The sequence below is a fragment of the Globicephala melas genome, chromosome 21 (genome assembly GCF_963455315.2).
Source record: "Globicephala melas chromosome 21, mGloMel1.2, whole genome shotgun sequence".
Taxonomy (NCBI): domain Eukaryota; kingdom Metazoa; phylum Chordata; class Mammalia; order Artiodactyla; family Delphinidae; genus Globicephala; species Globicephala melas.
Genome location: NC_083334.1, coordinates 30,021,938 through 30,048,033, shown reverse-complemented (window position 1 = coordinate 30,048,033; position 26,096 = coordinate 30,021,938). Strand labels below are relative to the sequence as shown.

Here is a 26,096-nt window from a genome sequence, read left to right as displayed (position 1 = left end):
CAGGGTCAGGAGCAAGCCTCATCTCTCCTCCACCCACTGTCACCGCTGGGGCCACACTTCTGCAGCTTCCATCTGTAGCACCTTTCACGCATGATAATTTGTCGGTGGGAACTTCCCTAATCTTCCACACTCTGCAACTGCCGTTTGCAAGGCTCACAACAGTGCCTGCTTCCTTGGGCCACAAGACACCTCGTTTTCATGCAAGACCCTTCCATGCCTTCATGTGAGAACAGTCAGCCTGCTGCTAACAGCTTCCCTGGGGACGCAGGCTCTGCATGCACAGTCCGTGGGACGGAGATTCCATATAGTACCCCTACAGACTGCAGACTGAGGGCCAAATGAGGACTGCTAGATGCCCGGATGCCCTTGAGTCTCTAAAGTTTGGTTCCAGGGGCACCTGTATGGGTGTTGGATATGGGAGAGCACTCGAAGAGGCCCCAGGTCCCAAACTCGTCCTACGCTCTGTGGCACTGGAAAGGTGACCATTTCCTAGTTGAAAGAGGAACACATTAAAAATACTTCCTCGTCCTGCCCGAGAGCATTGCTGTGACTCATCCCCATATTAAGAAGACATCAGGGACTTTGTCAAAATGAGGAGAGGAGAAAGGCATAACAAGTTCAGGGCAGAGGCATGGCATAAACAGGGGTCTGAGCAGATGCACTGAAAAGCAAGTGACTAAGGGCACAGTCCCCCTCCACCTCTGAGCCCAGTCCTCCGGTGAGATGAGCAGCTGACACCTGAGAAGCACCTCTCCTTTGTTCTATATCCTTTCTTTTTCTCCATCAGAAAAGTATCACATAGGCCCATTTCAGGAGCGAGAGTAAGGGGACGGGAAGAGGATAGGTTTGCCCAGCGCCATTTCACAGCTGCGGCAGCTTGGATGTGGAGAATCAGCCACAGATGTCAAGGAGACAACATCTTCCTGCTCTTGGAAGAAGTTTCTGCTATAGAGCCTCAGAAGGGGAGTAACAGAAGAGTTAAGGCTGAGACGAAGTGAGAGAGTGACATGGACTTACATATACTACCGTAAAAGAGATAGCTAGTGGGAAGCAGCCGCATAGCACAGGGAGATCAGCTTGGTTCTTTGTGACCACCTAGAGGGATGGGATAGGGAGGGTGGGAGGGAGACGCAAGAGGGAGGAGATATGGGGATATATGTATACGTATAGCTGATTCACTTTGTTATACAGCAGAAACTAACACACCACTGTAAAGCAATTATACTCCAATGAAGATGTTAAAAAAATAAAGAAGAGTTAAGAGGGCACACGGAGTTCTGACCAGAGAAGAATAAGCAGAGACAATTACCCAGACTTGACCAAACACTCGTGGGTCTTGAGAACATCCTTGAGGAATATGGTACGCAGAGGTTCTCGGTCCTGGGGGGAAACAGAGAGAGAGTGCATGAGGCTGTCAGCCCAATGCCCAGACCAGGCAGCCATCATCATCAGAGATGACTGGCTGAGACCAGGTGGCAAACAAGACAAGGTCTCAAAATAATCAAGAGAGGAAAGAAATCTAAGATGATGCTCTGTGGCCCTGACCACGAAGGCAGGGAGTTAAGGCCACTTTACATCACCATGAAGATGCGCACACCAGAAGGACGGAGGTCAGATACAAGCACCCCCGGAGTCTGTGTGCCCACATCTCTGCTCGGACACACACACGTGGGTGTGACTCCTGTGCCTCTGCCCTCCACGGCCTCTCAGGCGGGCCCCAGAGTGACTACAAACCTGCTCACACTTGAAGTAGCAGATGGTAAAGTCGTCCAGCGCAAAGAAGCGCCGTTTCCAGCTCTTGCGCTGAAATAAACGGTAAAGAGCAGGACGTTAGAAGAGTTCCCAGCATTCCCGGGGGTGCGTTCGGGTTCTAAGCTCCTGGGGACCCCGCCCCACCGAAGCCAGGCTCCCACGTTGGGGGTCAGGGGCAAGGACTTCTTCTCATGGGGCGACTCCTCGGATCACCTCGAGCTGCGGGGCGGGAGCTCTCCCCACCCCAGCCTCTCCCTGGTTTGGGCGGTTTGGGCGTGGCTGGCTCCACGCTCCTCCTTGCAAACTGCCCTCCCCTCTGCCTCGCCCACACCCACTGGCTCCCGGGGTCCCCAGAACCCCTCCCAGCCCCCGCATGGACACTCACCACATTCCCTTGCTTCACACAATAGCCGCTCTTAATGAGGGGGGGCCCAGTGGGGACACGGCAGCCTGTCGTGGGGATGTAACTCTGAGACCTTCGAAGGATGGCGTGGGAGCCGGGCTCACTCCCTTCCTGCCCATCCCCACCGTTCTACAAGGAAACAGCTGCAGGATTAGCACCGCCCCCTCCTGACGCAGCCACACCCCTGACCCCACCCTCTCCGGCCAATCATCTCTTCCTCTTGGGCCACGATGGCAGTCAAGTGAGAAATAAACCAGGTGGGGAAGCTGGGACGAAGTGAGAGAGTGGCATGCCCTTATACACACTACCAACTGTAAAACAGGTAGCTAGTGGGGAGCTGCCGCCTAGCACAGGGAGGTCAGCTCGGTGCTTTGTGTCCACCTAGAGGGGTGGGATAGGGAGGGTAGGAGGGAGATGCAAGAGGGAGGGGATATGGGGGTGTATGTATATGTATAGCTGATTCACTTCGTTATACAGCAGAAACTAACACACGATTGTAAAGCAATTATACTCCAATAAAGATGTTAAAAAAAAAAGAGAGAGAGAGAAAGAAACCATAAAAAAAACCCTTTGGCTTTGCCCCGGGAAGGCACTGTACGGGGTGCGTTCACAGACCAAGGCTGGGGAGGTTGGGCAGACCCGGGAGAAAGGGAAGACTCTGAAGCAAACTGGACGAGGCCTAGGGACAGCGGGGCTTGTTTCCAGCCATCCTCGACCCCACTTCTCACGGGCTTCACAGTGCCGGTCCCCGTGGGTGACGCAAAGCCGTACTGCCACAGAGCTTCAGAGGCGGTGGCCTCAATTTCTGCACTGCCGGTATCTTCTTGACCACCCCATGTGCACTGGCCCCGCTACCCTCACCCCTTCCTCGGTCCAGCCCTTCTGTCATGTCACTGACACACCACGGACACCCCCGAACCCCTCCACCCTCTGGCAGCGCCAGGCCCCAGCACCTGGTTGATGGGCGTGTGTACCACCACGCCTCCGATGATCTCTGTCTTGTAGGCCACCTGGGGCTTCTTCTCCAGGGCCAGAGGAGTTGCTAGGCTCTTGACAACTTCGGTCGTCAGGGGCAGGTTCCCAACTTTGGGTACCTGGGAAGAATGACGGAACAGTTAACAGGGAACAGAAGGTCTAGGAAAAGTTGGGGAGGCAACAGCAGGAAGGGGGAGGGGAGGAAAGCTAATGTACGAAATTAGAGCACGATGCCTCTCTCCCCGCTACCCTTCCATCCATCCAAACCTGTATATGAGGAATTCAGCAAGCCACGCCCACCCCGCGCACACGCACACCCACACACACACCCACTCAACAAATGTACGGAGCACCCGCTATGAGTCAGCCCTTGCCTGGCTAGAGACCAAAGGTAAAACAGCAGACACTGACACGCGTCCTGCCCTCACACCACATACGTGCTGATCAGGGAGACTGAGCGAAACTACAGAGCAAGACTAGCAATCAGAGTGATTACAAATCGTGGTGAGTGCCGTGAGGACGATAAACAGGAGCTGGGACTGACAGCAGCAGGGGAACGGCTTGGGATGGAACGCCTGGCGTGGCTGGTGTGCGTGGTGGAGGTCTCCAAGGGGAGAGATGCCGAAACAGTAACCTGGCGGACGAAAAGGAGCCAGGAACATGAAGACGGGAGAAAGCACGCTCAGCAGTGGGTAAGATGCCTGTGGTATACGGTACAGGACTCGGGGAGCATGAGCTCTGGGGCCCCAGGGCCTGGGGTGTAACTCCTGACCTGTCACTAACTGAGTGACGCAGTCATACAGGTGTCACGGCCATCAAATGATAGAGGATATAAATTTCAACACGTTAGAAATATGAATAAAACTACAAAAGTATTTTAATTGTCAAAATATTCTAAGTAACTTTTTATAAACGGTGCTAACGTTTACAAATGCAGTCCTTTCTGTGGAATGAGTTATCTTTGCTCCTCTCCATGATGGAGTTCGAGCACCACTGCTGGTGCAAGAATCACGGAATTTTTAGGGCGAGCTTGAGACCACAGGTTGCAAACTGGTGGCCCAAAGGTAGACTTGCCCCAACTGTGTTTCATTCGTCCTATCCAGTGTGTTTTTCAATCCACTGTTAAAATCTGGGATATTTCGCGTAAAACTCTTGATTTCCAGTGAAGCAGCTGTCCACTCTTCGGATGGGGAACGGATTCTTCAGTTCGCCACAGTCCTGAACACCCTCCCAACCCGAGGTCATCGATCCTCATTCGCTTCTCCTCCACCTTGTCCATTTCTCATTTATACTGGAAAATTTTTCATCACAAGAGAGGCCCAGAGTAGTCTGGTTCTCTGCCCAAAGCCGATTAATACCTAGACAGAGACCAGACCCTGATGCTGCCGAGGCAGTACCCACAGCATCACAAAGCCTGTCCTTCCACAGATGTGGAGAACAAACGTACGGACGCCAACGGGGGAAAGCAGGGGCGGAAGGGTGGGGAGCGGAGATGGTGGGATGAATTGAGAGACTGGGATTGACATGTATACACCAATATGTATAAGATAGATAACCAATAAGAACCTGCTGTATAAAAAATAAAATAAAATAAAATTCAAAAAAAAAAAAAAAAAAAAAGCCTGTTCTTCACAAGGACTCAACGCCCCATGTGGATCTGCCAGGAACATAACTGCAGACACCACGAGAAAAACTAACATCCTCTTCCACTTCTTCTACAGCCCTGGGAGCTAGAAAGACCTAAGAATCCAGACTGTTCAGAAGCTCACGGCCCAAGGATATATTGTATAATGCAGGGAATATAGCCAATATTTTGTGATAATTTCAAATGGAAAGGAACCTTTAAAAACCATATAAAAATTAAAAATTAAGGGACTTCCCTGGTGGTCCAGTGGTTAAGAATCCGCCTGCCAATGCAGGGGACGCAGGTTCAACCCCTGGTCAGGGAACTAAGATCCCCCATGCCGTGGGGCAACTAAGCCCGCGAGCCGCAACCACAGCACCCATGCGCCCTGGAGCCTGTGCGCCACAACTAGAGAGAAGCCCGCGCGCCGCACCGAGGAGGCCACGCACCGCAGCAGAGGATCCCACGTGCTACAACTAAGACCTGATGCAGCCAAAAATAAATAAATAAATACTTTTTTTTTTAATTAAAAAAAATAAACTATTGCAAGCCACGGGGAGAAAAAAAGAGCTCTCAGCTCAGGGCCATAGGAGAACTCTGCCTGCCAAGGACAGGGACCAAAGGCCACACCCCCTGGCATCTATCGAAACGACTAAGACCATCATGATTACGCTGGGGCCCCAGAAAGGAGACAGGGCCCCTCTTCCTGGCCTGTGCACTCAGCTTACACCACGGTGACCTCTGCCCACCAACTCTCCAGATTGGGCCAGAAATCCACCCTGTCCTTCCCTTCTGGCTGAGGGACAACCGCAGCTCCCATTGCTTTGGGCCTCTGTTCAGTGCCAGGCAAAGTACCCATCTCTTTACTGCATTATCTCTCATCTCAGACGACCTTATCAGGTAGGCCTTATTTTCTCCATTTCATAGATGAAGTAAACTAAAGCTCGCTGAAATGAAGTAACTGCCCCACTGCTTAACACCACTACCTACCTACCTGGACCACCCTTTCCGATTTCTCTGTGGTTTGCTCTGATAAGATAGAATTCTTTAGGGATGTGGATTAGTGCTGGGGTGTCCAGAGATATAATCACCGTGGAACAACACGACTGCCTCCAAATGACCCAAATGAATTCCTGAAACCCAGCAAAGAAGGAGGGAAGTGGCCTTTCAGCGCTCACGGTGGCCAGAAGAGGACTCCTGGTGACTTGGCTGTTGTGTTGCCTCTCAACCCGTCAGCCCACCCGGAGAACCGCTGGTTGTCACCACTCACGTCCCTGCATCGTGGGCTGCCTCTGGCCAACCGCCTGGAGCCTCTGCAAAGCTGTTTCCACTTCTGAGACTCTGAATCAGCCTGCAGAGGGCAAACTCACCAATAACTACACTCCAGATCTCGAAAACAAGTTCATCCTCTTGGTTTGTGTATCTCCCAGAATCCCAGTGAAAGGTGGGACCCCTTTCACCCACCGTGGAGGGTCCTCTGATGGGGAAGGCCCACAGGGTTCCCATTTGCAATGTGAAACGAAATTTGCAAGGACTCATCTTTCTTCCCACCAGGCGTGGCTAGGTTGCTACAAGGAATAATCCAACTTGGGAGGGAAGGGGAGAAAGCTGTGCTTTACTTTTACTGCTCAAACTTCAACCCTTTTGAAAAACTTTAGTGAGTTGAATAATGTCTCCCAAAATTGTCCACCCGTAACCTCAGAACATGACTTTATTTGGAAATAAGGTCTTCGCAGATATAATTAAATTAAGATGAATTTATGCTGGTTTAGGCTGGGCCCTAAGACCAATGACTGATGCCCTCCTAAAAGGAGAGGTCACACAGACACACAGGCCAGACAGTGGTGGAGACAGAGATGGAGGGATCCAGCTATTAGCCGGGCAACGCCAAGGACGGCCCGGGGCCACTGGGAGCTGGAGGAGGCAAGCAAGGATTCTCCGCTTGAGCCTTCAGGGGGCACATGGAGGGCCCTGCCGACACCCTGATTTCAGGCTTCTCAGGACTAGGCGAGAACACACTTCTGTTGCTTTAAGCCACGCAGTTTGTTACGACAGCCCAAGAAAACTAACACAGGAATACTGATACTCCGAGCGAACTCAATTCTTTAAATACCACTATGTCGGCCATTATCTTCAGTCATAAGAACTCAATGACCCAGCACTAAATGACCAGTGATCTGCGGGCAGAAAAACTGGCTCCTGACCCTGGGAGGGTCGCTGATCTCCAGGCACTTCCACTGCCTCGTTTATAAACAGAGATAATCACACCTGCCCTCCCTACCTAAGGTTTTCACAAGGCTACAAGAAGCCATAGATATAAAAGTGGTGTGTAATCTAACCTCTTTTTACAACTGCTGCTCATTTTTCATATATTTATAAACTCTTTGAGATCTTGGAAGGCAGAAGGTCCTGGGTTTGAATCCCAGCTCTGCCATTTACTAAACTCTAGATTTGGGGCAAGACTCTCGTTTCCGTTTTCCTCATCTTAAAAATGGCAGTGAATGCACCTGTCTCACAGGAGTGACATGAGGGGTGATGAATGTGGCCCGTGAGAAAGCTTGGTTCACTGGATACGCTGTCTGTGTCTTTCATCTCTGCATCTCCCCTGGGATGCTTCACTTCGCACACAAGGTGCCCTAAGATAAAAATGCAGGTAATCAGGCAGGAGGGTACCCCTCCTCTTCCTTCTGTCACACAGGACCTCTGGCAGGAGGAGTGAAGGGATGTATAAACGGAGCAAAGGAAAGTCAGGAAGACCCTGGAGGTTACGGAGCCCCTGCAGAGGCTGCGCCACCCCCGCAGGCCTCTGGACTCCCGGCCTCTCGGTACCACCTCGCTCCCTCCCACTCCTGTCGCCAATCACTTCTGTCCAGTGGGGCCAGGAAAGAGGACGGGGAGCTAGCTGCTTAGAGCAACTCTACACTCAAGGCACAACAGCAAGGCAAAGAGGCCACCGCTGCCTCGCAGGCTGTGTAGCCCAGCTCACCAGGCAGGACCAAGGGAGGAAACACTTAACGAGAAGAAGGTATTAGACATTGAAAGAAACTCCCCAGATTGTGGAAGACACAGAAGGGTGAAGACCTCAACCTGAATGAAGAAAACCTTTACTAAAGTCAGCGTTCTAGAGCCGCACACACAAACATGTGGGTAGCAGAAGGGAGTGAGCGGCTCCCTCCCCCATGCCACCCCGGCATTTCTCTCTCTTTTCACAGGTTCACCAACGTTTATCAGAATAACGGGCCCACAAGCAAATCCGCTTTGTACTCTGCTTGGGTGCGGTATCACAAGGGCTGGGTAGAGTGTACAGGTTTCTTCCATTACTTTATTCACGGGAACCCTGAGATACCGGGGAAGATGATCTGCCCCAGCACAGAAGGGTTGTTACCGGAAGTCACTAGAATGTAAGCATTTCTGACTGTACGATACAGAAAATCAAGCTTTTCAGCAAAGCATGGATTGCACGCCCGAAGCCTGCCTATATTATCGGTTAAAGGTCCAGTTTTTTCCAAACATAGTTTCCCCCTCTCTTCCTCCCTACCCGTCTCCCTTTCTTTTTCTGTATTTCTAAGAAAGGAGTTCTTCGTTAGCCGAGTCAAGGAAAACAAGAGTCTTCACAGAACAGCCAGTAAACTGGTGCTTATAAACGGAAGGCTTTCCCAGAACAGGTCGGTGCATGGCCTGGACTGGTCCCCAGGTGGCTTCCTAAAGTCAGAAGAGTCTCCCCCAAGCCAGGACCAAGTTCCGACTTCCCTCCTCATGTGAGTTTCCTTTACTCTGTTTCTCGGAGTCAGCAATCCATTTTCCAATCCCGCCACGTTCTGAATCAGCATCCCAGAATGACCCAAACCACGACTGACCAGGAGCCCTCCCCTCCCAGGAAGCACAAAGGGGACACTCCATAAACTTCCCCTTGAGCTTGATTCAAACTCAGACTCTCAGTTCAACTTGTGGTCAGTCAGCCAAGGTGTGAGAAGAGGTAGGGGAACTAGTCTGGAACAGGGTCCTGGGAAAGTCCCTGCCGCCATCTGGGTCGTTCCTGTGCGGGGAAGAGGCCCTGACCCCCTCCAGAAAGGAGAAAGATCGTACATACAGTGATTTTGCTGGCTTGGTTCAGGGCTTCGACCCAGTCCTTCAGATCCTTCTGGTCATTAGCTTGAAGAAAATACCTCTGCGAGAGGGCGTTGATGACTGCAAAAGGCACGGGGACGAAGAGAGAAGAACCCGGGTCAGAACACACACAACACAGAGACTCCACAAAACCAAGGCGCTTCAACTAGCAGGGCGGAGGATCCCCGCCGCGCAGACGAAGATGCTCCCCACGGTGCAAAGTCACCCGCGTGAATATCTGGGAAGCAGTGGGCTCTCATTTTTAAAAGGTGTGGATTATTCCATTGGCCACAAGACAACAACAATAGCCTTAGTGTGCTGCTGGGAGGCAGCTCATCCACCATCCCTAAGACACATGCCTGGACAGCTTTTCAGAGGCACCGAGAGATTGACCGTCGTGATGATACATATATAATTTTGGCCCCAGTGTCCCTAGTTTCCACTGGCACAACTGACCCAGGTTAGGGGTCTTGTCTGTGGTTGAGAAATGTAACGAAGCTTGCCTGCGATCAAGTCTGTGACCTGGACCTCATTTTCAACCTGGTCTTTCCTCTGAGCACTCCATAAAGTCAACAGTTTACTTCTGGATTCATTGTTTTTTGTTTTTTTTTTTAAGATCCGCTGACCACAAGATCTGAGAGTCATGTTGGAGCTTGGTCATGATATTTAAAGGGAGTGGGTGAAAGAGCACAAAAGAAGTTTGAAGCAACCTGAAGTTGGGAAAGGGGACAGATCAAAGGACTATTTTACTTTCCAGGCATAAATAAGCCGGAACTGGAGGAGGTGAGCATTGTGGGGTAGACAGAGAGTCCCTTAGTTCATTCATTTATTCATTCAGCAAATATTTAGTGAGTACCCGCTGTGTGCCAGGAACCACACTCTAAGTGCCGGGGATACAGCAAAGACAAAGCAGAGGAGCATTCCTGCCTTCGTGGAGCTCACACTCAGAACCAGAGAGACAACAGAAGCTATCTGTTAGCATCTGCTCGTAGCACTCAGCACAGCACTGAGAAGGCAGTGGAACGCAGTTAAATACTGATGATTCAATGACCTGCCTCCACTGAGCAGCTCTGCTTCCTGTGTCACTCTCACCGGTCACTCATTTGGCAACAAGACGCTCAACAGAACGTTCTTCCTTTTCTATGATCCCCCAACTCCTTCAAGTCTCCACGTTTCCTAAGCACACCGTTACTCTGCTCTGAGATGAAGGTTCCCGAAAACTTCAGGTAGATACCCGGCACCCCGCCCTGCGGAGCCGGGAAAACTGAGACATCACTGGCCCCCGTGCCTCTGTCTCATGTTGTTAACAATCTTTGCAGGGAGACCAAGGAAAGGAGTATCACTTGAGACCCACGGACATGGCTGGGACAGCAGTCACTCACACACACAGGGTGTAAGTCACATGTGGTCACAGGACTGTCTCCACTCAAAAGAGGAAGCTGCTGTAGGAGTGTTCAGAAAACCCATCCTGGGCTCAGTACTTACCAAAGCAAAACGGAGTCTTGGGTTTCTGCTTTGGGGTGGCTATGCTCACCTAAATCAAATGAAAAATAAAAGAAACATGAATATGTTTCCAACAGTGTTGTAAAGTTGTGGGGGGAATTTTTTCCTCAAATTTTTTAAATTGGGAAAACTTTATACAAAAAGAAGAGTATATAAAACATATTTGAACATTTTAAGAACTAATAATTAAGTGGAAACCCTGCACTCATCATTCAGATCAAGAAATAAGCCACTATCGGTCCTATTTCTTAGAAGCCCTTTGTGTGCCCCTCCCTAATGGAATCCCGTCTTCACCCCTCGGAGATAATCATTATCCTCTTATCTGTGTCGAATCGTCATCCTTGCAAAAACTCTTAAAATCCACTGAGTCCTGAAAAACTTCTCTTTGGACCACAAACATGCACTGGCCCCATTCACACGAGCAAGATTCCACTCCTCTCCCAACCACCAACCTGCTCCCTAAACAGCTCTTCGAATTAAAGGTGGAACTGTCACAAATACATAGATTCCAATCAGAGTTCGCAGAAAGGTGAGGCAGCCCGTCACTCACTGCACTGGGACAACTGACCAGCCTCCCTTATCTCTACCCTGACTGTTTCACCATGAAAATAAGCACTTGCCCGGAGAGGTGCCGATGGAATCAGAGAGCATACCTGTATTGAAGCAGAAGGGTTTTTCTATCTCCTGCTGTGTTATCTTGCTTTTTCAAGCCTGCCTCTTACATGTATATTCCTGAGTATGTGCATGTTGTGAGCCCACCTCATTCAGGTTCAAATACACTGAACAAATTAAGGAAAGCAGATTCCATCCCATGGAGTTAGGTGACTGCCCTTGATGGGGGCTGGACCTCGCTGGAGCCGGCATCCACCACGGTACCTGAGAATTAACCTTAATACTGCCCGGGGTACTCAAGACGGGCACCAAGGTGGCAGCCTATAAAAGATCAAAGGAAGGACAGGCGGTACAGCCTGGGCTTGGTGCCAGAGCACCTGGCCCCCAAACCCAGGAGGCCCTGTTGTCAGACCCCCATTTCCTGTTCTATCAAATAGGGTTAGTAAATCACATTCTCATAGGGCTATGGTGAGGATTAAATGTGACCGTGCAGGTGAAGCACTTGAGCCATCCTGTCATACAGGAGCTGCTCAACCAAGGAGGGGCTGTTTACACCCACTCCACATACCGTGCCGTGCTTGGCACAATGGGCAAAATGCTGAGGGCCTTGCGAGCTTCTCCGGGGCCTAAAACAATGCAACATTAATAAATATTTAATTAAATGTCTGTATAACATTATATCAACCTCACTGACAAGTATTTAAATAAATGCCTACAAGATGTCACACATTAAGTCAACTTCATTCACGTTTCAATTAAACATTCACAAAAATCACACTACATTCGAAAATAATTAGTAGCTTCGATTTTCTTGGTTCATGAGAATCCTTGGATGTGCAAGACGACAGCCGAGAAATTAGAGCCAATCATAAATTAAATGAGTTACAGCCAAATCATTCCAAAAGTAAAATGATTTAAATCCTTTCAAATATCTTACAGCCGGACAATTAGGGTCAACGAGGGATGTGAGTGTATTTTGATACGTTTACCATGACGTGAGGTGGAGGACAGAGGGCCTAAGAAAGTGTTTAAATAGTCCCGAAAAACATGAAGATGTATGCAAAGGTAAGCCCCCATATCCTGAGCACAGACACACACAATGCAAATTCCGTTACATCTTCAGCGCTCCCAGGAGGCGTGCGCTGGAGCCTCAGGACGTTGAGTCCTGGCCCCCGTGCCATCTTGTTCTCCTGCGATTCAGACCCCAGAATTCAACCTGAGCCACGCTGTGTGCCTTTATCCTGTTTGCCTCTGATGCTCTGATCTGTCAGTGGCTCATGTGCTTCCTCCTTCAGCATCCGTGTTCCTGCAGGTCCTTGAGCCCACAGCTCCTGTGCGTCCTGCCCTTGGTTCCTGTATAACCTTGACCGTCACAGAACTGCCTCGGCCATCCCGGTCCTCAGTATCCACCTATCTCACGGCTGCCCTTCTACCTTTGGCTTTCAAATGGCAGTGAAAAGCTGGGTGCTTCGAGACTTTTCTCTGGCTTATTAGGGGACTCGTTCTTTCTCCCCGACACTGACAATTTATCATCAACAAGAGACAGCACTGCTGTGGGCCCTTTCGCCCTGGCTGGGTGACAAACAGGCCCACTCTGACCACAACTTATTACCAGCCTATCCGGGGAGAATGTGCTTATTACCGGAACCCAAGCTTTCAAAGAGATGGCCTGGTTTTTCATTTGTTTTTGTATGTTTATCCAGCGTTCAGTTGTATGTTTCATTTGTTTTTGTATGTTTATCCAGCGTTCAGTTGGGGGTATGCTGATTACACGTCTAATAATGCATGCACGTCTATAATTTGCCTCATGGTGACCACAGAAGGATTATTTGGCAAAGCAGCTCTTGCTGAATTAACAGGACGTCAGTTCCAGGTCAGCCCCGATGGGCTGTTGAGCAAGGGTAAGACCCTCAACATCTCTGATCAGCTTCCCGATTGGCAAAGCCAGAGCGGAATGACTTGTCCCCTTCTTAGAGTCCCGGAATGACAAAAGAAGAAAACAAAGTCATAGCTACTGGTTGCTGTGCCCTCCAAGAGAAGGGCCAGGGTTGCGGGGGCGGGGGGGGGGGTCTCACTTACCATGAATATACGTAGCTCCAGGTATAGCTCTGGCCTCCCCCCAGCAGAATCCCTGCCACCTGGGAGGCAAACCCCACTCCTCCCACCCCTACCGTCTGTTGGTAACCAGGACAGGCCGTGCAGCCTCCTTCACAAGAAGTGAAGGAACAGAGGCTCTTGAAGAAGCAGCGTGGCTGACAGGCTGACGCTGGCTGCAGTTAAGTAGCTGCACAACGGTGTTGACTGATGAATCCTCGGTGAGAAGGCAGCGAGAGGCGGTGGGGACGTGAGGGAGGGACGGGCATGGGTCACCCGCAGGGTGACGCAAGCGAGGCCGCCCCACAGCTCGACTGACTCTCAGGAACTTGCTCTTATCAGATCGCGCACAGACCACAGGAGCAGCAAAGTCGTGGGACGCCGGGGCACTGCTAGCCCGCCCCACCCTGTCTGCCCTCGGCCGGAAGTGGAGCTGGGGCCCCTCTGGCAGAAGCAGCAGCAGCAGGCCACGGTCTCGGAGCTCCGGTGCAGCTCGCGGCCTCCGTGTCCATGGAGACCCTGCCCCACGCAGTGGCATCCAGAGCAGGGGAAGGGGCAGCCACCTACCCGGAGCGGCCGGAGGGGCTCTAAGCTGGGGTCCCTGGACCAGCTTCAGGGAGTCAAGGGGCCCTGAAGCCACAGGCGAAATCAGGGTGTGTGCACACGTGCGTGATTTACCTGGGAAACGAGACCACGCTTTTCACCAGACTTTAGAAAGGATCCCTGACACCCCGCCCCTGCAAAAGCCAGGAACACTGTTCCAGGAGGGTCTTCATTACAGTTAAGGAAGGGCCAGGCCCTGACAAAACGGAATGCGAGCTGGAGGTGGGACGGTGGGCCTGGCTGTGTGGAAGAGAAGGGCCCCCAGGCAAAGCGGGGAGGTGGGTAGCACCAGAGGCCAGCATCCATTTTTTTCTGGTTTGCCCAAGAATTGGTCCTGCCTCTGTCAAGTCAAGAACCTTTATCTCTGCTGGCCTCTCTGAAGGACCCCATCTTCCCAACACCAGCCTGCAAGAAGGAGCACGCCTGAACGAAGAGGCCACACAGACGCTCCGGCCAGGCTGCCACTGCCGGGTAAACGCTTTCCTCGGGGCGGGAACACCTAGGGGTTAACAAGAAGTAACCCGGAACGCTGAATGTGATACCAGCGCCCGGCTAAATGTTTTTCTGGGAAAACCCCTGCTTTCTGACATTGGGTCAGGCAGCAGTTAAAGGCTCTCCTCTCTGTGAAACCTGACCCAGTGGCAGCTGTGGGTTTTGCAAAACCCATCCAGTCCTGCCTCTCCTGTCCATGAAGGGTGAAAGGCAGGAACATCCCTGCTAAATGACGGCAGCCTCCCAAGCTGAGAAATCTAGAAACCCTCATCTGAGCTACGTTTATACATCACGATTCTGCAGGAGACTGTATTCACTCTTCTCCCATCAGGAAAAACAACAACGACAAAACCCTCTCAAACAGGAGAGGGTTTGGAGTTTCATTAACATTGAGGTTCTCTGCTCCCCGCTCTCTGAATCCTCTTTCTTTGACCCTCCTAACGAAATGACCTAATGGGCTCTCAGCAAGACAGGACAGAGACGGGAGGGCCCAGGCCTCCGACCTCTGGGCCGGGAGGCGGCCACATTCTAACCACAAGGCATGCAAATTGGCTGCTTCCACAGGCCCTTCCCCCTCCGCAGGTCCTTCCCTGCTCCCTCTAAGGCGCTCAGACACTGCCTGCAGCTTCTGCCTTGGCACCCGGCTGTGTCTGCCAGACTCTGGCCTGCAGCCCCTGCAGCTGCTCCCACCTCCGGCCCAGCTGAGATGGAGGGCTGCCCAAGGACTCCCGAAGCCTGTTACAAAAAGGAGCCAGGGGCCACTCAGATCAGGGCCTCATCCCCCCTGAGGATGGGAGAACGTGGACAAGGAAGCCGAGGTCCCCAAGAGACTTGACGTGAGGGGTGTGTGGGGAGAGCGGGCCTTCCGGAACCTCGGTCCTGGCTGGGCGCCACCTGGCTCTCCTCACTGGACAGAGCTCCTCTTTCTAACGAGGCTCTAAATCTCCCGGCCTTTTTTTTTTTTTTTTTTTTTTTTTTTTATCACTGCTGCACCACAGTTCAGCGCTGGTGCCTGCTCCAGGGAGGGGCCCCTGAACAAAGCTGAATTCAGCAGCTCCGTCTGGGCATCAGCAAGCAGCCCCAGGCCCCACCCAGGTCTCGGCACGGAAGAGGGGCTGCTCTCGCCCTGTCTGTGCAAACAGGACCAGGGGACGGACTGTCGGCCTGCCCACCGGACCCTCCAGCCCTTATCTGGCCGCTGAATGGCTTCCTGGCTCATCTGGGAACGTCCTCGGGGCGCTCGTAGCCTCCCCGCCACAGTGATCCAGTGACCATGTTCTAGAGACCCCCTCAACACTCCCCCCAAGTTGGCCAGTTACTAAGCCCAGCCCTGTATCTGAAAGGTGTCAGGGACATTTAGTTGTTAATGATCCATGCATTTTATGACACAGGCCCAAGGGATTAAGGCTACTTGGGTACTGGGCCAACATGAAGTGCCTCTGCTGTGCAAACCTACCAAGAACCAAGTGTGTGAAAAGAAGAAGAATAACAATAAAAAGACACAAAATGGTAAGACTAGGAAGTCATCACAGGTCAATAACTATTTAAATAAATAAAAATGTTAGACACTGAATTCACCTCTATATCCTTATATTAAATTCCTTTTTTCCTTTATTAATTTTTTTTTGCAATTGCCAATGCACTGGAAGATGAAAAATATACTTCAACCCACGCTTTTGGTTTGACCACGTGTCTGTTGTTGTTCAACATTAAATATCATTCTGAAAACACAGTGATTTAATTATAATTTAACTTTTGGCCCTTCAATGAAATGCATATAATTCCAGTGCAGCCCTCACTCCTTGTGAGCCACGCCAGTGGAACCACGCCATTCGGAAGAATCCTTTTCGGTCACCAGGTTTTTTGTTGTTGTGTTCCTTTTTGTCCCGATTGCAAAAACAAAGTCACGTCCCACTCTTCCCTCCACCCCCCATCCCTCCTTTGCGGGAGCTGGCAGCATCACTGACTGCTGGGTGCCAGGAGTGAGAGGCCGCAGGCCACCCTCCAAGAACCTGCTGACCACACGCCACCCCGCCCCAGTCAGCCACAAGCTTCCACGGGCCACCGCGGAAGGGGAGCACTTTATGGCCAGGCAACATCCCCAGATGCCAATGCCCGACGTGTGACGCTTCCTCTGGTTTACATCCTCAACCTACTCACGGACCATGAATCCCCAGAGCTCCAGGCCAACGTTACCTTCGAGATGTAGGTCAGCTGCAAAGATCCGACGGCTCCTGCCCCAACTGCCAGGTTCTGAAAGACACATGTTTTGCGTTTTAAGAAGGATGCTATCTGAGGCAGTGAAGCACGACTGAGAGTCAGAAGACCAAGATTCTGGTTCCGTTGATGCCATTTTCTGGCTTTGCAACCTTGAGCAAGTCACCTACCTATTGCTTTTTTGATTTTTTATTTTATATTGGACTACAGTTGATTAATAATGTTGTGTTCGTTTCAGGTGTACAGCAAAGTGATTCAGTTACACATATACATGTATCTCTTCTTTTTCAAATTCTTTTCCCAATTAGGTTGTTACAGAGTATCGAGCAGAGTTCCCTGTGCTACACAGTAGGTCCCTGTTGGTTATCCTTTTCAAATATAGCAGTGTGTTCCTGTCAGTCCCAGACTCCCTAACTATCCCTTTCCCCTACCCTTCCCCCCTAGTAACCATAAGTTCATTCTCTAGTCACTTACCTATTCTTCAGCTCACTTTCCTCGTCTGTAAAATAGTGATAATTCTTGCTGTGGGTATGTGGACTTAACATTTCCCTTGGTCTCATTTATTATAGAGAGGTATTCTAGTACAGTGGTTAAAATTGGGGGCTCCACCATTTGACTGTGACTAAGTTCCTTCACTGCTAAGCCTCAGTTTTCCCTTTGTAAAAAGAGGGATAATGATAGTACCTACCTCACCAGACAGTTCTAAGGATGAGTTAATAGATTTACACCACCTGGAAGTGTCCCTGGTATATAGATGACCCTGAACAAGTGTTAGCTATTTCATATATATATATATATATATAAAAATTCTTCAAATTCAAATTCTTTTCTTAACAAAGAGGGTACAGGTTCACACAATATAGGAAAAAAAGAAAAGAAAAAAACATAGCTGTTCAGTCTATTTCAAAGGACGCTTATGAGTACCAAACGGAATGATGTCCATACACTATAAAACACTAAGTCAGTGCACTATTAAAAAACATCAAGAAACTCACAGGCACCTTGTCTGGCAATATTCCACCCTGGCACAATCTCTTCGGCTTTCTAACTTCTCCACTGTCAGAAATGAAGTGATGAAGACACACGGGCGGTAGCGTACCAAAAAAATGGCCAAGATGAGAAATCACAGCTGTGGAGTTTCTCATTTATAACTTGGCAAATCCAATCCCACAGGGACCTGAGGTGTCCATAGCTCCTGGTGGCCTCTTAAACTGCTGCCGTAGGCCTCAAAGAATAACCTGGAAGCCCTCATTTTGAAGACCTGGGGTCTTCTCAAAGCAATCAACAGAGGCAAACCTAGGACGATGGGGATTTAGTAAACTTCCTAAAGGGTCAATGGTGAAATGACCCATCATTCCAGGAGACTGCCCTTAAGAAATACCTTAGGTGGCAGGGAAGTGTCCTTCTAGGCCCAATTACCTAAATTAACATGCGTCACTTGAAGCAAAGGCAATGCGTGAAGTTTCCTATTCACAAGAAAATGGATGGGGATAAAACCACAACAAAAGGATTCTCAGAGCTCAAGAAATTTAGAGAGAAATCTAGAAAGGTCATCTCCCCCCTTTTGCAAATGAGGCCATAAGTCTAAAAGCTGCTTTTGAGTAGCTGATTTAGCATTCTGAATATGGACGATTAGATTTACACATTTGTTTTAACTACATAGTGATTGCATTTGTTTTTTGGGGTTTTTTTTAGAAAAATCTCTATTGGGGGCTTCCCTGGTGGCACAGGGGTTGAGAGTCCACCTGCCGATGCAGGGGAACACGGGTTCGTGTCCCGGTCCGGGAAGATCCCACATGCCACAGAGCGGCTGGGCCCGTGAGCCATGGCCACTGAGCCTGCGCGTCCGGAGCCTGTGCTCCGTGACGGGAGAGGCCACAGCAGTGAGAGGCCCGCGTACCGCAAAAAAAAAAAAAAGAAAAGAAAAATCTCTATTGGGTAATGACAGATAGGCCTTGTATCCCTAAATCAGAGTCCATAAAGGAGCCACAGCACCCCAAAAGGCCAGTGAGCAGCTGACACTGCCCCGGAGGAGGCCGTGAACCACCCTAGGCCTCTGCTGGATACTGGGCGCCTGGCCCTCCCCCAGCCCCTGTTCTGCACTTGAGGAAAGTGACTCATGAGTGAGGGGATTTGCTCAAGGTCACATAACTGGCTCGGGTCTCCTGACTTCCACGCTGATACCCTAGACGCAGCACACTGTCATTTCAAACCCTTGAGCGTCTGGAATTCCACCTGAGACATTATCGCCCTAGGACCTCAGGCAAGTTTCTCTACCTATAAAATGGGGCTCATCCGCCCCGTTCCCTAGGCTTGTTGTGAGAGTTACATAAGAATAAACAGCGCAAGCCCAGCAAAGGGCAGCTCCCATCCCCGGCCCAGAGCGCTAATTACAAGACGCAGATGCCAAGTCTCAGAGCCACTCTTGCTCAACTTGCTTTCCTCACCCCAAACCGCAGCCTGAAGGCCTCCAGAGCCTTAGCCTGAATTACAAGCGATGAAGTGGGATTTGGGGAGCCACTCAGACACTAACCTGTGCGTCCTGCCAGATATGAGCTGATCCCCTTCCAACGACTTCTCCCCCCTACCCTCCAGAGGGAGGGCAGCTCCACCCTCAGCCCCTGCCCCCCTGAACTCTCCCGCTTCAGAGACAAGGCCACATCAGTCTCCCGGCCCAGCTACCCTGGGACGGGGGTGTCCCCAGGCCCCTCACCACGGCCCACCCTCGGCCTGCCTGCTCCTAGGCTCACAGGCACCTCCCTCCTCCATGAGGAGCCAGGAAAATCTGACGCATGTCTGAAAATGCAGCTTCCCCCCACCTTCCTCCCCACCCAGGGGGAAGTGAGTGACAGGAGAAAATAGCGCCAAGATCACAGAGGCTTGATCCAGACGGATGGCTCAGGGTCCGCTCCGATTGCTGGACCTCGGAGATGAATGACAACAGCTCGCTGCCAGGATGGCGGCCCCGGGCAGACACTTCCCGGGCCAGGAAGAATGTGCCAGCTGCCTGAGCAGAGGGCTTCGCAGCCAGATGTCAGGGCAGGATCACCAGGGCCCAGCGCCTGGGGAGGGCCAGGTGTCAGAGCCCAGGCAAGCACCACGTCCTCCGGGGAAAGGATGGGAGGCCCTGCCTTCACAAAGCCTTGTTGTCTACCGCGGCAGCCTGCCCTGCCCTCCCACCCCCGCCTGAATTCGTGCACGCCATCCTCCAACTTTGGTGCACATCAGCCTCTCCCGGGCAGCCTGTTTTAAAAGGCCCAGGCTCAAGCCTCACCCGGAAAAACACTGAATCAGAATCAAGTGGAATATGGTCAGAAAGTGCACATTCATTCTTCAAGCATCCCCTAAATAGGCCCGAGTTTGAGAACACCGGTCCACATGACAAAGCCTAGCCCTGGATTGTTTGTTGTTTCTGGCCACACCGTGCGGCTTGCGGGATTTTAGTTCCACGACCGGGGATCGAAACCGTGCCCCCCTGCCGTAGAAGTGCGGAGTCCTAACCACTGGACCGCCAGGGAAGCCCCCAGCCCTGAGTTTTGTATTGGAGTGTATTTTACTGTGAGTTTAAGTCTCTTCTTGCTAGATTTTAAGCACTCTGAGGACACGAGTAGCATCTTATTCCTCTACCCAGGAGACAACTCGATTTTTAAATGAAAACACAATTTGCATGGTGGTTAAGTTCCCAAACCAGTCCTTAAGAGCCTGCTACCCTCACAGGATACTGGACAACCAGGACAGCTTCTCTCTACCACTGGCAAACATTGTGCCTTCGGGAAGACCCGTTCAAGTTCGAACTTGGGTGTCACTTGAGTCTGCAGTTCCCCTGTCCTGGGGCAGGGTTCCTGTGGGACAGGAACTGGGTGCAGGGGGGAGCGAAAGGAAAGGGTCCCCAGTAGAAGGGAGTCAAGGACCTGGGGGAGGGAGTTGAGGAAGGGGTTAGGGAGGGGCCAGCAGCCGGGGAGTGGAGACAGAGGTTGGTGGGGAGGCTGCCTGTACGGATCACCTGGGGACGTTTTCATACAAAGAATGCCCATGCTTCGTTCCAGGGTTTTAACATAAAGGGTAGGGCCCAGGCACCTGTATGTTTTTAAAGCTCGAAGGTGATTCCACCCCACGGCCAGGTCTCAGGCCCCCAGTTGCAGACTCTGGCTGGGCCTGCTGACTCTGCACTGGAGACCCAGCAGCGGGTGAGAAAGGCCAGTCACCCCGTCGTTGCACCATCACCAAGAGGGAAGCGGAAGACGCCAGGGCAGTGGGCAGAGAGGGGGAAAGGAGATCCCAGCCCCACGCTGGGTGTCTGTGAGTCAGGAGCAGCCTGTCCGTTTCTGGGGCTTCTAAATTTTCTGGAACAACGTAGGGCATAAGGCACGTTCCTATTTAATGGCGGATGGCTTTAGGAAGGTGCGGCCAACCCTTGCTTTCTGCTCAAGGGTTCTCCTGCCACCAAGGGCCTCAAGGGAGCTCCCACTCCCTTAACTGGGAAGCAGGGGGTTGATTCTTTCCCATCACCAAGGAAGGAGCTGAGGTGCCCACAGAGATGTGACACACCTCCCAGGGGAAGCCTTTTTGCTAGAAGCAACATTGTTTCTTGAAAGAGAAAAATGTCCCCATCTTCTAGTGAGAGTAACAAGAACACAGAAATGACCAGAAGACCTATCTACAGATTCCTAAATTCATGGAATGTCAGTGCCAGAGGGTTCTACGGCTGCCCCATCATTCACCACGAGTCCTCTAAGCCTCACCTTGAGGAAGTGACTTCCTCAAGCAGCCGGGTGAAGACAGACAGACGTCCTAACTCCCAGAGTCAATCGGCTGCTTTGGCAAAGCACAGCCCGAGAAAGGAAGGCGGAAACTGACAGATGTTTAGAGTCTGTTTTGCACCAAGCCTGCTGCACACTGTCAGTTCACCCTAACAACCCATTTCACAGATGAGGAAAGTCGGGATGGAGCAGGAGAAGCAAGTGCTCCGGGTCACATGGGTACTGGGTAGTCAGGCGAGGATTTGAACCCAGCCCTTGTTGGTTCTCAAATACCACGCACTTTCCTTTATACCAGGCCACCTCCTGTGAGACAGTCCTTCACATCTACCAGGACCTGCTCATTATCTAAGAGTTGATTATCACCGAAAGGTAAATACAAGAGCCGGACCAGCAGGGTTACACCAAGACGCCCTAAACAGTTGCCCAAACTGGGCAGGGCAAGAACTAGTCAAACTGGCTCTTGGGTGCCAAACTCCAAAAGACCAGGATTCAGAGAGCGAACAGGGGGAAGGAGAGATGCTGGGCCTTCTGGCCTTCTCCTATGTGTCTCCTGGGTGCCTGGCAGTCAGTCAGGACCTTAAACTCAGTAAGCCCACTCCTCACACCTTTCCTCAACTCAGCCTCCAACACATTTGCCTCAAACTCAATCATCACGTCCCCTCCAAGCTCTAAATGATTCCCTCCCCAACCTCCCCACGTCCATCAGCCGCTCCACATTCTCCCACAGTCAACCAGGTCACCACGCCTTTGACCACTGAACTTCGCCCTTCGGTCAGTCACCAAGCCTGCCACCGTCTTCCTTCAATCGGCCTTTAGATCTATCTGTCCCTTCCTCTCTGTTCCCACTGCACCATCACCGTGCAGACACCCCAGGAAAATCCAGGACAAATTCCTCACTGTCTTCCCTGATTCCAGGCCCTCCCATTTCCCCGCCCATCCTGATGTCACTGCCAGAACAAACGTGAACAAATAGCACCTCTGTAGTGCTTTAGAGTTTATCAGAGCACTCTCCCATTCATTACTTTATTTAATCTTCACAGCAACAATGTCAGAGGTAGAGACAACAGAGGCTCAAAAACAGGGGTGTTTCCCAATTAACGTGTTCATCAAGTTGTCCTGTGCTTGGCTGACGTAACTAAACAGGATGGATTCTGAAGCAAAATCTGATATGCAGCCCTTCTCGCAAACACACAGTTGCCTGCTTTGCCTTAGAGACATTTTTTAAAATAATAAAATGGCATTCTTTTGTATATAAATACATATATAACTATATAAAAAGAGATGTATATAATAGATACACTAAACAAATGCTGAAGGTTACAATCTAAAGCAAAACTTAACAACAACATAACCGAAGACAAATTTTAAGAAAACTTAGAACAGTCATCCCCATGGTTCTGCATTAGTAAAACCTCTGCTTGAACTTTAATACCCAGTAGTGCTAGCTATTAACATGATTGCCCCAAAGTGCTTCTTAATTTTTACTTCTTTTTAATTTAAACAAAGTACATCTTGTTATAAAAACGAGAATCGCCCTAAAGAGTAAGATTCCTATAGAAAGCGTGTAAAACAAAATTACACTTACAGTATTTTATATTAACTCTCGAAAAGTCCATACAACATTTTAATGCTAAAACCATTAATTTAATAATAATTTACCCTAAGCAGAATTTGCATTTTGATGGGAAAAAAAAAAAAAAAGATCTGTTGCTCGAAATCTTCTTTTTGGAGTTTTTTTCCCCAAAGGCATTCTGCATTCTACGCTAACCCAGTATGGACAAAAACAGGCCAGAAATTCCACTTAACCCTTGAAATCATGTGTCTCCATGGATAGTTAATACACCAATTACATAAAATCCATGAATTAACAACACTTTGCCCCCCAAACTGATAAAGACCTGAAAGTTATCATGATGGTTATATGTGCTGAGAATATATATCTCTGGACAGACACACAAGAACCTGGAAATCCTGGCTGCCTCTAGTTAGGGGACCTGTGACTGGGGGCCAGGAGTGGAAGGGAAACACATGTCACTAAATCAGCTTTCCCACATTTAGAATTTTATACCATGTGTATGTATTGGCCTTTTTTTTTTTTTTTTTTTTTTTTGCGGTGCGCGGGCCTCTCACTGTTGTGGCCTCTCCCGTTGCGGAGCACAGGCTCCGGGCGCGCAGGCTCAGCGGCCATGGCTCACGGGCCCAGCCGCTCCGCGGCATGTGGGATCTTCCCGGACCGGGGCACGAACCCGTGTGCCCTGCGTCGGCAGGCGGACTCTCAACCACTGCGCCACCAGGGAAGCCCTTGGCCATTTTTTAAAGAAAGTTATCATCCTGCTTCTTGGCATTTTGACTTTCTTGGCAGGTTTAGCATATGATGCAAAAATCTTTTAAACGTTGTTGGATTTCAGCCAAATTTTGCTCAAAGAGGTTTTTGATACAGAAAATGCAATTTTTTTTAAAAATAGCAATTTTCACCCAGGCTTTAAGGCAAAACTATTGTCCATTCCATGTTATATGTTAATATCATTTTCTACCACTCTTCTGTATTCTTTCTACTAAAATGTAGCCAAATATCCATCTTTTTGTAATACTGCTAAGCTCTGTGCACCTTTCAGTGGAAAGAACGGCTTTCAGCTTTAAAAAAAAAAAAAAAAAAAGCAAAGGGCTTTTATCGGGGCCCCAGAGTTACGGGGAGAAATGCTATCTTTTTGGATATTACGATGATTCATAATTCACATTATGGCCTTTGTAAAGTAAAAGCATCTGAGTATTTACTGGCAAAAGAGAGAAAATACAATCTACAGAGTAAATCTGACAAGGACAACTATCTAGTGCAATATTGTTTTCATGCTTCTGTTTATCCTTCGTTCGGGACAATATAATTTAGTCTCGCAATTACCTATCCACGTGGGCATCACAAGAGTTGAACGTAAGCATCGCCGTGCAACTAAAACATAGTTGGTTACTTGGTCGGTAATAAAGTAGAGCAGGCCAATTAAGAAATTTCACCTTTTCTGTCATGACAGGGACCAACATTAAATTAAATACATGTGCTGGTGCCATAATATCATTGTAATGTTTGGCAGGAAATCCAGCCAATGTTTGTCTCTATTCAGGAATTATCTGTGTGCTTGATATTGTCAGCAGGTTGATTTTTAAATGCATGAAACAAATCAGGGGCCATAATCAATAGTATTGAAACTTTCCATTTATAGGGTCCTTTTTAGCTAATGGGTTTCATCCTCTATCTGTTTGGTGCCACCACTGCCTGGATTAAAAAAGCCTTGATTTCATACTTTATCACATGGATTCTAAATTCCATCAGGCACTCAAGGCTGTACCTGGTCCAGCACGCTGACCCCCCACACGCACGCACCACCATCCCGCCAGTGGACATGCCGCTGGCCTCCTAAATCTGCCGTTTTGCTGCAGCTCTGCTTCCAAGGGCTGTCCTCAGGTTAGTGGATCCATTCCGTCCCCCTGCGTAGAGCCAAGACCATGACCGTCCACAGTGCGGTGTGCGAAGCCAGCTCCCTTGGGACCACTCTTGGGCCTGACTCACGGCAGGTCCCCCGGGGCATCTGGCTAACTAAGCCTTTGCCGACTTCGGCCTGAGCTCAGACCCTCGTCGGTCCCCTTCCCTGTCCTGCTTCCCAGTTCTCTCCTTAAAAAAGAACTTTCCACAAATCCTTGTCTCGGTGAGTCCTGGTCTCAGGGTCTCCTTCTGGGGAACTGAAGCCTGAACACCCTCCAAGCAGGCAAGCTCGCCTTCCCTCCTGGGTGCTGCCTCTGTCCCATAGTGACGCTGCTTCCCTCACAGGTGCCCTCCTGTCCCCTTTGGCTGTGCTTAGGACAAGGCGCCTAACAGTCAAGTGAGATACTGTAAGTGAGAACACTTCAGACCTGTAAAATGCGCTACAAACGTGAATCGCTAGTAGCAATAATGACTCTAACCTTGCTCATCCTTGCAGACCTGGATCTAAGCCACCCCTCCTTGAAGGGGTGCCCTGCAGTTCTCCCTGCAGCAATTTTATCTAATCCTCTATATCCTCACTTACAGTGCAAGCTCCATGAAAGCCCAGACTTTGTCTAATGCACTGTTGCAGCCTCAGCATCTAGGCTGATGCCTGGCACATGGGGCATATTTAGCAAATATGTGTTAAATAATGATGCTGAATTCAAAGGTCTTGCTCTAGTCTCAGCCCCTTGGGAAACAGAAGGGCGAAAAGCCGCGCGTTAAGGATCACCCAAAGTGCCTACGATGACATGCCTAACGTACAAAACAACTCAGTGGCAGAGCCAGGACCTCATCCTTGATCTCTTGTCTCCCAGGCCTGGGACCGTTCCATCTGAGACTCCACCTCCAGGCCCTACATCTTCCCTGGACCGCAGGGGAAAACTGCAACCCCTTCTCCTTCACCCAAACTATTGGCATCTGGGCTGTTCACTTTAATGATACGCCACCTTGTTACAAAGACGGACTGGGTGACTTCCTTGGTGGCGCAGTGGTTAAGAATCCGCCTGCCAATGCAGGGGACACAGGTTCGATTCCCTGGCCCGCGAAGATCCCACATGCTGCGGAGCAACTAAGCCCGTGCGCCACAACTACTGAGCCTGCGCTCTAGAGCTTGTGAGCCACAACTACTGAGCCCATGCACCACAACTACTGAAGCCCGTGCGCCTAGAGCCCGTGCTCTGCAACGAAGAGTAGCCCTCGCTCGCTGCAACTAGAGAAAGCCCGTGTGCAGCAACGAAGACCCAACGCAGCCAAACATAAATAAATAAAATTTTAAAATTCATTTTAAAATAATAAATAAAGAGGGACTGGGATTTTTTAGCACTGTAGGGTTTTTTGTTTTTGTTGTTGCTGCTTACCAGTAAATTTATTTTATTTTATTTTTTTATTGAAGTATAGTTGATTTACACAGTTGTGTTAATTTCTGTTGTACAGCAA

General features: G+C 50.1%; 1 protein-coding gene across 7 annotated transcripts in view; it reads right to left on the bottom strand.

The window, feature by feature from the left end:
- Positions 1–26,096, bottom strand: part of PLEKHA2 (pleckstrin homology domain containing A2) — a 57,120-nt gene that overhangs the window by 15,015 nt on the left and 16,009 nt on the right. For all 7 annotated transcript variants that reach the window (XM_030833690.2, XM_030833671.3, XM_030833709.2 and 4 more), the window contains 7 exons: positions 16,362–16,418; positions 10,347–10,395; positions 8,845–8,942; positions 3,109–3,249; positions 2,138–2,284; positions 1,735–1,803; positions 1,310–1,380 (listed from right to left, as the gene is read on the bottom strand). In XM_030833690.2, coding sequence (XP_030689550.1) covers positions 1,310–1,380; positions 1,735–1,803; positions 2,138–2,284; positions 3,109–3,249; positions 8,845–8,942; positions 10,347–10,395; positions 16,362–16,418 — 632 coding nt within the window. The remainder of the gene's footprint in view (positions 1–1,309; positions 1,381–1,734; positions 1,804–2,137; positions 2,285–3,108; positions 3,250–8,844; positions 8,943–10,346; positions 10,396–16,361; positions 16,419–26,096) is intronic.